Source organism: Clupea harengus, chromosome 12, assembly GCF_900700415.2.
Source record: "Clupea harengus chromosome 12, Ch_v2.0.2, whole genome shotgun sequence".
NCBI classification, from domain to species: domain Eukaryota; kingdom Metazoa; phylum Chordata; class Actinopteri; order Clupeiformes; family Clupeidae; genus Clupea; species Clupea harengus.
In genome coordinates this window covers 8,414,033-8,425,420 of record NC_045163.1, presented here as the reverse complement: position 1 = coordinate 8,425,420, position 11,388 = coordinate 8,414,033, and the positions used below count along the sequence as shown (strand labels likewise).

Sequence of the window (11,388 nt, the reverse complement as noted above, 5' to 3'; positions counted from 1 at the left end):
CCTACGCAGCAGAAGTTTTCTGGGCTGTGCTCCCCCGGAAGAGTTTTCTTAAATTGAAAGCGCGTTCTCGTGCTCCTGAATTTGCATACATACACGCCCTGCCAGCTCCTTATAAGGGCACGCAACCGTAGTGACGTGTGCAGTCGGAATCGACCGAATCTACACGAAAGCAACAGCAGTGTTCGTGTACATTACATTTAGTCATTTAGCAGACATTTTTGTCCAAAGCGACGTACAAGGGATAGAACAGTCAAGCTACGAGCAATAGAGACCTAGTGTAACAATAAATACTACTTTACATAAGAAATAGAAAAACGAAATAGGAAATAAAAACGAAGTGCAGGAATGTAACTGCTATAAGTGCAAGTTAAGCACTAGTCGAAGTGCCAGTTAGGAAGGGAGGTGCTCTCTGAAGAGTTGGGTCTTCAAAAGCTTCTTAAAGGTAGAATGGGACGCGCCTGCTCTGGTAGTGCTAGGCAGTTCGTTCCACCAACGTGGAACTACTTGAAAATTCTGGATTGCCGTACTTGCACAGACGGCAGTGCCAAACGACGCTCACTAGACGAGCGCAGCATTCCGGTGTAGTGCTTTTATTTATTTTATGACATCACGGTGCCTCGTAGAATCATGACTATAGGCCTACATGTGAAACGTAATTGTTAATGATACTTTAATCCGAGGATCTGTAGAGTTGATGTGAACGCAATCACCAACGATTTCTCACAAATTCATTAACACAGAGAGTTTTCTTAAATGCGATTCCTCAAAAAACCACAAGATGGCCCACGGGGCCATCTTGTGGTTTTTTAAGGAATCGCATTTGAGAAAACTCTGGCCGAGTTACGACTGCTATTTCGAGTTCGGAAAGTCTTCTGAAGTTCAGAGCAAATCCCAGATGAGAAAACTTTCATGAATGCCAAATGTTGTCCTAAATCCAATTCAGAAGAAATTCCTCTTAAATTCCTCTTAAATTCTTCTTAACTGCGTTCGAGAATGAGGCCCATTGTCTTTCCTGTGTAAGTGCGTCTTGTCCCATGCTACTGACCCTCACAGTAAGTACGTCTTGTGTTAGCAAGTGCGCTGGACTGAGTCATTTACTATTATGAAGTTATTTCTGATAATGTATGCATATGTTTTCAAACACTACTAGAAAGTGGCATCCAAACCATGCTGTACAAACAAAACAATTGCTATTGATCAACAACTAACTTTGTATTTTTTGTCATATTTCAGAGGGGTTGCCAGCAAGTAATAGGTATCCTCTACCAAATAGTATCCTCTACCAACACATTTCTGAGAAAAATACATTTTGAAAACTCCATTAGTTAACGTTTTCAGATGCAATGGCTTTCTGGTGTCAGTCTGATGGGCCATCTCTTTGAACTACAAAGAGTATTAATTTATACAAAAGCTTTTATTTTTATTTTGTTTGAACAAACCAGTTGGAGCCCCCGACACACCATATACACACACCCAGATGTTTGGAGATGAAAGGATCATCAGAGCCCTCCGGCTACTGTCATTTGAGGCAACCATGACTTGCATTTTTAAAGTGCCCAATGACTGGGCTGAAATAGATTAAAGGAGATCTTCACCAAAACACATAACCAATGTAATGTAACATAGCCAATTACAGGGACGTCCTAGTTTTTTTTTGCTTATGCTCTCCCACAGTGGTGCTTCAGTACAAATTCATAGTAGGAAACCATGAGCTTTTCTTAAACCCAGTATCCATAAAGCATTGTAAACACGTTTATAAATGTTTATGATGTATTCATAATGCTTCATAACAACTGACATAAGTCGAACAATGCCTATGTGCTTGCTCTAGGCGGGTTCAGACCTTGGGCTCTATAAAGCACCATCCAGTAATGCCAGTTGTTATTGATGCTATGTAAATGAATACAATTGAATTGAAATTGAAGCTTACAGAACGAAAATGCAAAATGACATGTATCACATCAATCATATGATGACCATGTATGTGTTATAATGCCTTTGTGTCAAACAACTGTATAGTCCACATAAGACTGTAACATTCAACTGCTGTGTGTTAACAGTTACCATGATGTTTTAAAGAGTTAGCTTTATTTATTATACATGAGCAAGATAACTTAATATGTTGACAAATTTGTAAATTTCTTGTTAGGAAATGTGTATTTGCACTGACTGCCATGGTTACCTGTCAGAATTGCTACACTTTGGGAAGTATAAATCATCGTAACGGAAAGAGCAATTCTGAATTAGGGTCAATGGCACGGTACTCTCAGTAGCTGTCTGCGCTTCATTACACAGCTGCAATGGACACTCATCAGTAATCCCTTCGTTCTCATTTGCCTTTGTCAGACGTGGTACAGACCAGCCTTGCTCTTCTTATTAAATATAGCATTTTAATGAGAAATAGATTATTATATGAAACATTCATTTGAAGAAAGCCGATATAATTATTTAAACAGAACAGCAAAAATTACATAGACAAGGAACTGTGAGCTGCTAGATCAATCCAGTCTAGTTGGGGGGAAATATGTGGCAGGGTTCTATTGTACATCAGGACATGGTGTATGTGAGGTTTCAGTGGGCTGAGACATGTGTGCTTTTTGTCATATAGGGCCTAGGGGAAATACACTGTGTTTAAAAAAAAAGAAAAAAGGAAAGATTTGTTGTTTTACTTGATCCAATTACATTTACAAGCTGGTGATTTTTTATTTCAGGTAGTATATTTCTGCACTGAAGATCAACAATGAATCTGTCACTTGTGCTACAAGGTACACCAAGTTGTGTTTTGATATTGAACCTGACCTCTCCCCCGCCTAGTACATTTACATAGGTCCAAAGTCTGTAATCTTCTGCTAAGTATACCATGACACAGTAGTATTTACACATAAACTATATGCTTTACCTGTTGTCCATCACTGAAACAAAGGTGGACTCTTGAATGTAAATCATTTATACACATGCAGTAGGGCAGGGATGGGCATAGCTTTGAACTAGAATGAGATTCAAAAATAAATATATAAATAAAATCTCAGTGACATCACCTTGAGGGAACCCCTGTGATTTCCTTATGACAGCATGAAGAATTAGTGTTAGTAAATGTTAAAGGGATAGGTACCAGGCACTTAATATGACAGGGTAATAATAATAATAATAATAATAATAATGATAATAATAATAATAATAATAATAAACAGGTAGTGTTTCATTGTCTTATCTGAAATCTACCTCCAAATAGACACCTCTGAAAAGAAAGGAAAATGGTCACCCTTTCTGTCTTTCACCTGAATTTGCTGGGGTGTAAGGAACATAGTAGCGGCTCAAATACATAGTCAGAAGGAAGTGTTGTACACAGGAGATTTTCAGATCAAAATGAATGAAAGAACATGAAGCTTTAATGTTACTGTTGTTTTCAGTGGTCTCACTCTAGTCAGTGGAAATGCAGAAGGTTTACAATGGCGTTTCTCAATCCCATGTACCCCGATATAAGTTATCATTCCTTTAGATTATCTCCCATTTTAAAAAGACCACCCCCAATCAAACAAACAAACAAACAAACAAACAAAACAAAATAAAAAGTGGGCGTTTTCCACAGCGAAAAATGTGAACAAGCGGTTTTTTTTTTTCTCTCTTTCTCTTCTTTTTATTGAATATACCTCTAGGAAATGTATGGCTTTTATGTTTTTTTTTTCTCTTGCAGATGCTAGTGAACGATGGATATTAGGATTTGCTATTGGTACCCAGCAAGCTTCACACATCAGCAGTCACAAGGTGTACGTTTTTGCAAAGCTGTACGAAATAGCATTGATTGTTCATCTTTAGACCACAACATTGCACTCAGGCACCAGCGAAACCCACCTCATCAAAACACACCGGCTGAAGTTCAAAGGTCAGAAGGGAGAATAGGACAGACAGACTCTCTGCTTATGTTGCCAGCACTCACTCTCAAATGACACATCCAGTTAACAGACAGCAAGGAGCATTAGGCGAGAGGAAAAAAAACAGATATACACATGTATAAACAGTTGGCTTATCGACCGGGGCTAAATGACTCATTCGCTTCTGCAAATTTCTGCACTCAAAAGATATAGCAGAAGTACGAGCGATGCAGCATTTTGCAATGTGAAAAGACAATGCAGCTGAAGTTTCATTCCTGACTAACCTGTCAAGCTTTGAGATGTACTCCTAAAATGTCCTTCTAGCTTTTCGGTTTATCTCTGGCTCAAACTAAACACTCTGCCCTTGTGTTGCACTGATTACATATTCCTTTTAAAAATGAGTTACTCAGAAAAGAATGGCAGTTTCAGATGTACCTTTGCTCCCTCAGAGTAAAGTCAAGGCCTCTTTGTTACTGGATGTTGACTTTAATATTTTTTTTCATGTAATACTCCTTTAGGAAATGACAGACATGCTTGGACAAATATGGTACAGTCAATGTTTTTTTTTTTCTTTTTTTTTCTTCATCATCTTCTTTAGTGAACTAAAAGGCTTCATCTCTGTATTTTAGTTTCTGTTTAACAATTACACTTACAAAGTTGTTAATAGTACATCAAAAAGCTGAAAAAAAAGGTCCAAACTGAAAAAAAAGAAAAGAAAATTATCTTTATACTCTCCCAAACAGTTTTGTCTGTGTTAATATTTGTTCTTACTCTCAGAACTTCCCCTCAGCAGAGTTTGGTAGTCAGGTGGTCTGACTGTTTCAGTATCTCTGTGTTGTACATGTCCAAGGCGTGGTTGACGCGGATCATCTCGCTGTTGTTGAGCTTGAGCCGGTGCTTGAGCATACAGGAGAAGAGATCCAGCTGGGGTTTCCCGGGGGCCACCGGAGGGGCCAGGCGGTTGATGCGCTCCCGAATGTCCAGCAGCAGAAGCATGATGGAGGACGAGGAGTAGAACTGTGTGCCCTGCGTGTACGACTGGTTGACCTGCTGCACGGCGCTGCGCAGGAGGTCCGCGTTGAAGCGCAGGCTGTAGCCGAACACCTGGATGTCGGAGATCTTGATGTAGATCTGCCTCTTGTTGGGGTCGGACAGGTCCACTGGGCCCTGGCCCGTGTCATTGCGAAGATTGGTGGGCACCTTGGCGCGGCTGCGCAGGTAGATGTGGACCGTCTCGAAGAAGGTCTTCCAGCGGTTGCCCAGGAGCAGGGTCCAGTTGAAGCACTGCGAGTTGCCCAGGCGCACTTTCTCCCAGCGCGGGTACCCATGCTCGCCGAAGGGCATGCTCCAGCCCTCCGAGTGGCTGCCGCTGAAGGGGTTGATGTAAACAAAGAACATGGGGTCGATGCTGCTGTTACGCATCTGACAGATTTTCATGGAGAGCCCGATGATCATGTGGAGGTAGTCCATGCGGTTCTTGTTACTCTTCAGCGTGAGGGACATGCGCTTGCGCCACCGCGGGTCGAAGAAGGTCTCCAGGCGGATCTCGTTGCTGATGAAGGTGGTGTGGATGTACAAGCGCGAGTCCATCTTCTGCAGCAGGTACTTCAGCTCCAGGTCCTGGAAGTCCAGGTCCGTCTCGAAGCTGATGAACTGCTCGCTGCGCTCCGAGTCCACGTTCTGCGGCTCGCACCGGCCACGGTAGAGCTTGTAGCCCTTGTTGCAGGAGCCGCACTGTGAGATGTTAGCCAGGCTGCACATGGCGCAGCTGTTGTTGCCGCCGATGACGCAGGGGATGGGTCGCTGACACAGCGTCAGGCCAGTGTGGCACACGCATGTCCTCTGGCTCTCCAGGAACGTCCCCCAGAAGCCGTTCTCATTGCAGTACAGGTAGGACTGCACCCTGTTCAGCCACTGCAACACAGATCTGGAGACAGCAGGGGAGAGGGGGGGGGGGAGATAGAAGAGAAGATAAAATAGAAGAGAAGAAAAGATAAGAAAGATAAATTGAGAGAGTGAGAGAGAGAGAAAGAAACATCGAGAGAGAGACAGAGAGCAGGGAGGGAGAGGAAATGAGAGAAAAGACATAAGAGCACCATAAGTATAAAATGCTCCATAAATAATTACCATTTAGTAAAGCCCCCAAACTCACACAGTCACAGTGGATTAACCAACTGCCAAGGCCCCCGCCACCATTTGTTACCCTCCAATCAGTAAAACGGATAATCTATTCTGTCAAAAGACAGAGACAGACAGACGGAGAGAGAGAGAGAGAGAGATTCTCTATTTTCCCATGCAAATCTTGTCTGCCTCTTTTCCCCTCAGGCTCCCTGTCTTGTCATGCTGACAGTTGTGAAAGTTCTACTGTAGATGAGGGGAAAGCTTGGCCTGTCTGATTCCAGCAGGGGGGGTAAGCTCAAGGTTATGATGACATGCTAATGAACCTGGAGGAGCCGTGACTGATGAACCCCCACCCCCCCCACCCCCCGCACCCCCAACCCACGAGCTCGACAGATCAAGAGCCCCAGAGCCATTTCCCCAAATGAGCAATCACCGGGCAGCCAGCTACAGGGGACACTGAGAGAGAGAGAGAGAGAGGAGAGAGAGAGAGAGAGAGAGAGAGAGAGAGAGAGAGAGAGATGCTCGCTACTCCTATTTCAGAACAACTCAAAGTGTAAATGAGGGAGATCCCATTTATACTTAGGGAATTATGATTTTAAAAGAAAGATGAATTAGCCTGTTCTGCCTCTGCCACCATAAAGCAGTGTTTGATCAAACGCTAAATGTGTTCATGCATACAGTAGTTAACATGTCTGTATACAATATTTAAATTACAAATGATGTCACGGCAGCCACTCCATCAATATACAATTGTTAAATTCAGCTCGCTTCAAAAGCTTGTATTTTTAATGTAACAAAATGGATGGCTTTTACAAATTTAGCATGTGGACTCAAGGGAATTGATGACTTCTGGTTAAAGCATGTGTCATCTCACTCACCATTACATTCTTACAGAAATATATTGCTGACACAGATAACAGAGATATAGCAAAGTTATTGAGCCACACACACTCACAGATTGACATATATAATTTTTTTTCTGGGTTGCAGAACATTACAGGAAGATGACAAGTCAGATCCCTAATGCTATTTCCATGTGTCTATCATGTTAAAGTTTCCACTAGACCCCTCTGAAATGGGACAGCTTTCAGTTTATGTTGCGTTTATGGATCCATGACCCATTTCTCTTCACTGAGGTCAGTACTCTCAAAACCAATAATATAGTCCCCAAAACGCAGAACAGTGCCAAGGCAAAATTAGATTTTTCATTTTGTTTTTGCTTTAAAAATGCAGTTTTCTTTGTCAGATTAAATCTCCAAACTTTATTTGGGTCTGGAGACCTTCAGCTGAGGATCAACAGAGCCCAGTACATTTTTTTAATCCACACTGCCAAGTGGATCAGCTTTTATCTAAAAAAATAATAATAATACCTTGATAAACTCATTGAAATGCTCAAAGCACTTCTCATTAAAGTAAAGTACTGTGGCTTAACCAACTGAGTTTGGTAAGATAATTGTAATGATTTAATACCCTGACATTCATTACCTCAACAAAAATCTTTCTGATTTAACCCTTTCCTTTTCTTTAAAAAGCAAAAAGAAAAGAGTCATTCAGTGCTCTATGTCTGTACTTCCATTCTTTAAATGAAAACAAAACAAAAATACATATAATCAGTGTGGCGAATGCTAAAATCACACCAGGGTCACATCCAACAGACCATGGAGGACCAGATTGCAAGAAGGGATCCTTTCATGAGACATGAAATGTCTTTTTTTTCGTCGTCATTTCAGTGTGATCGTGTCTGTGGCGACTGTGAGACATCCTGCCGAGGGCGGTGAGTGACACAGCGAAGACACTTTGGGAATCGGATTTGGGAGTCAGCCAGACAGATTTCTACATCATGACTACCATCATCAGACACACTGACATGGTTGCCACTTTAATCATATCAGGTCTGACCAGGACAGCTGCAATATCTTCACAAATACCAATGCACCCAAAGCTATATCAGAGTTATTTCAGATTTCTACAATTCATAACATATTGGTTTTTTTCTGTCTTCACATATATTTTAATAAACCGAATCAATCATTATGGGTTACAAATTCAATATATATAATCAAAATGTGTTTTCCCCATTTTACCCAGTCAACGTTTGGCTGAAACAGAGGATCTCGGCAGCTTCATTCTAATGTGATGTATTCGGGAGACAAAGCGTTTCCGTAATTTAATTCTGCCCCGATGTATTCATTTGAAATAAGCGTCACGTATACCATTTGAATTGCAAGGCACCGATATGTTTTATCAAATAAGGACTTTGGCACAGTGCGGCATATGAGAGCCGCCTGGTGTTTTAGTTTTCCATCATTGTTTATTTTGCGGCAGAACAAGTGGCTGGCTTCTCCTCACCATGGGGACTAGAATGGAAATAGCTGGAAATGAATGTTTGTTTTCACGAATCAGAGCACATCTCCATGTTTGTAATGGGGAAACAGACAACCCTCACGCTTAGCGCTGATGACATACATCAATGCAGATAGAAAGAGAGAGAGAGAGAGAGAGAGAGAGAGAGAGAGAGAGATGGGATGGTTTGACTCAGAGAGAGAGAGAGAGAGAGAGAGAAAGGGGGAGAGTGAATAAAGGGAAATAAGGGAAGTAAAGGGAGAGTGAGGCTGAGAAAAAAGCAACCAAGCGAGAGAGTATAAGAGATAGAGAGAGAGAGAGGATGACAAAAGGTTGCGAAAGAATTAAATGTGCCACACGCAGAGTGTCTCTCATTGAATTGTGTTCTATGCATTAAATGACATGTTTAGATATTGGTCTTGGAAATGCAATCAAAGGCACTAAAAAAGTGCTCAAAATCCCTGCAATTTTGAATAATCAGTTCCGCCAGCCTGACTAGTTAATAATACCATGTGCTGTCAGTAGCAGGGAAACATGAACATGAAATACTCCAACTTCAAGGTAATGTCATCGTTAAGGACACAGGTCTTCTACCTTGCGTACAAAGTAGACTGTCGAGCTGCATTTTATTTATTTATACATTTATTTATTTATTTGTCAAAGAACAAACGTCTATGTATAACTTGTAGGTCCTTCAAGTGATCACTGTAGTATTAGGTGATAGCTGTGATGCACATCTCATTACGGGAAACCAACATGAGTTTTCATCTTTTCATTTCGTTTTTGTTTTTTCTTTGTTCAGTGCTCGTCTACTCTTGTACACATTGAGAATATTCCTATGAAGTATGTCATATCTGCAGGTAACCGCATCCTGGCGTGATGGGTTTCTGTGTGGGTGCAAAGCCAGGTGACGCGGGTGGATAGAGGTGGAACAAAAGGCTGCATTTATTTCAGAAGCTATCGCATATTAACCCGGCACCCCCCACCCACCGCACCACGTACCTCTCCCCTGCCTCCCCACCACCACTTCTAGATCATTCCGCCCACCGTTTATCAGGTACAGCCTGATGACAAATAACCAGCATTAAAGCCCAAATGTGAGCTGGGGCAGTAACAGCTTTTCGAAGCCTTTCATATGCACTGGCAGGCACCATGCTTTGCTTCCTGCTTTAATTGCAGAGCGCCGTGTGATTAAAAGAGTGCTTGTGTGAGAGGCATGACACCCAAACACCACCACAAGCCAGGCCCACTGATTAGCTCTGAACGGTGTCTCCACAAGCCTGTGAGCTAATGATGTCTCCTGAAACAGCCAACCATCTTTGAACTGTAACTTTATAGAAGAACTTTAAAAAGGGAAGAAATCTGTGTAGGCTATGAGGGATGCAGAAAGGAAAAGAAGCTAGGATTTCTGGGTGGCTGGACACAGGCTGACTGACTGATTGAGTGACTGGCGCACTGAAAGCACTTGGACTGCGGAGCGGTGACTCAGGCTCCAGTGCTTCTTTTGTCCCTTTATTTCTGCACATCTTTCTTGTCACAAAGAGCAGACAGGCACGCAAACACAGGCCACAGACATCCAGTGGAAGTCAACTAGTGAAATCTTTTTCCAGGCTTCCGGACCAGTGAACAGGATGCTTCCTATTTCTAGCATGTCCTAAAATGGACTGGAATTGGAAGATTTCCCTGGTGCCTTCTATGGTCCACTGCACTAATTTGCCAAAAATTCTTCACATATAATTTGAAGTATTTAAAAAATGCAATACATGACCTCGGCAAAATATTTTCTCATGCGTTAGCTCTGCAAATAATGTTGCACAGGCATCTGTGTGGAAAACTAACTAACTAGCGATGCATTTCTGCAAGAAAAATCTCTAACAGTAAACGCACAGATCATGCATGGGAATAAAAGCAGTGAACAGGAAATTGTGACAGAATTGTGTTGAACAATCTCGGTTGTCATCATGACATAATCATAGTCTCTCCACATCAGTCAGCGGAGCACTCGCACACATCACATAAATGTGCATTCCCTGTCCTGTCCCTGTCTCCAAAACACAACAGACTTTTGTTAATCGATACATTTTAGCATAGGTTTGACAGTACTCTGTTGGTGTACTCTTGTATATTCAAAGTATGTGTGCACCTGTGATTTGAAGACAGATTGGTAATGAACACAGTATTATTATAGGGTAACTGCAGTGGTTAAACAGAGTTGGTAGTGAGCTAAAGCCAATTACCTCCGCTGAGTTTCTTTCGTAATTTTATCGCTACACATTTTTTTTGCAATAGGATGATGCGTGTAACCTAACCAGATTATATTACACGATTATCAGCCGTTGCATGCATTGCATGTGTTTTAGTAGGGACTATCAATTCAAATATTTGATTAAATACACCAGAAACTGGCCAACTTGTTTGTTGAACACACCTATCAAAGTGATAATACCAGGTAATACTGTTAACTATTATTTTTGCTAGTTGTGGTGCTTGGCCGTGGGTGCGGGGCTATGAGTTAATAGCCTAATGGAGTAAATAGAGTAAATGTCGTTATCTCAAAAGCACTAGGTGCAGAGGTGGCGTCAACAAATGGGTAGAATAAAGAAAAGAAAGATTTAAGAAGAGCAATAGTGTGATTGCTTACACTTACGCAACAACACTAAAACAACTGCATTCCTGTTTCCGTTCAAACGAAAGCCCATCTAATCTGTATGGAAGAACCGTCCATTCACCCAACCAAGCATTTCTTTCCGCACTCAGTCATGCATACACACATGAAACTATTGTATCTCTCAGGGAAGAATTCACCCTGTTTCTTTCCACACATAAAAATAAGGTGAACTCAGACTACTTCACAGCCTGTAGTGTTCTGTGAGACCTCATGGAGGCGTCCATTACTGGATGCTTTTTCAGAAGAGCTCCTCACTCTGATAGAAGTCATTCTTCAACCCTTACAGGCAGCAGTTCAGGCTTTCCACAGGGTTTCCACTGTACTTACCTGGCTTCGACACATCCACTTCTCCCTGACTCAAAGTGATACTCTCTCTTTCTTTCT

The 11,388-nt window shown here is 41.8% G+C and overlaps 1 protein-coding gene across 2 annotated transcripts in view; it reads right to left on the bottom strand.

The window, feature by feature from the left end:
• Positions 1 to 2,376: 2,376 nt before the first annotated feature.
• brinp1 (bone morphogenetic protein/retinoic acid inducible neural-specific 1) overlaps positions 2,377 to 11,388 on the bottom strand; it is an 86,269-nt gene continuing 77,257 nt past the window's right edge. For both annotated transcript variants that reach the window (XM_031577223.2, XM_012814730.3), the window contains exon 8: positions 2,377 to 5,799. In XM_031577223.2, the coding sequence (XP_031433083.1) occupies positions 4,659 to 5,799 (1,141 nt within the window). In that variant the 3' untranslated portion in view covers positions 2,377 to 4,658. The remainder of the gene's footprint in view (positions 5,800 to 11,388) is intronic.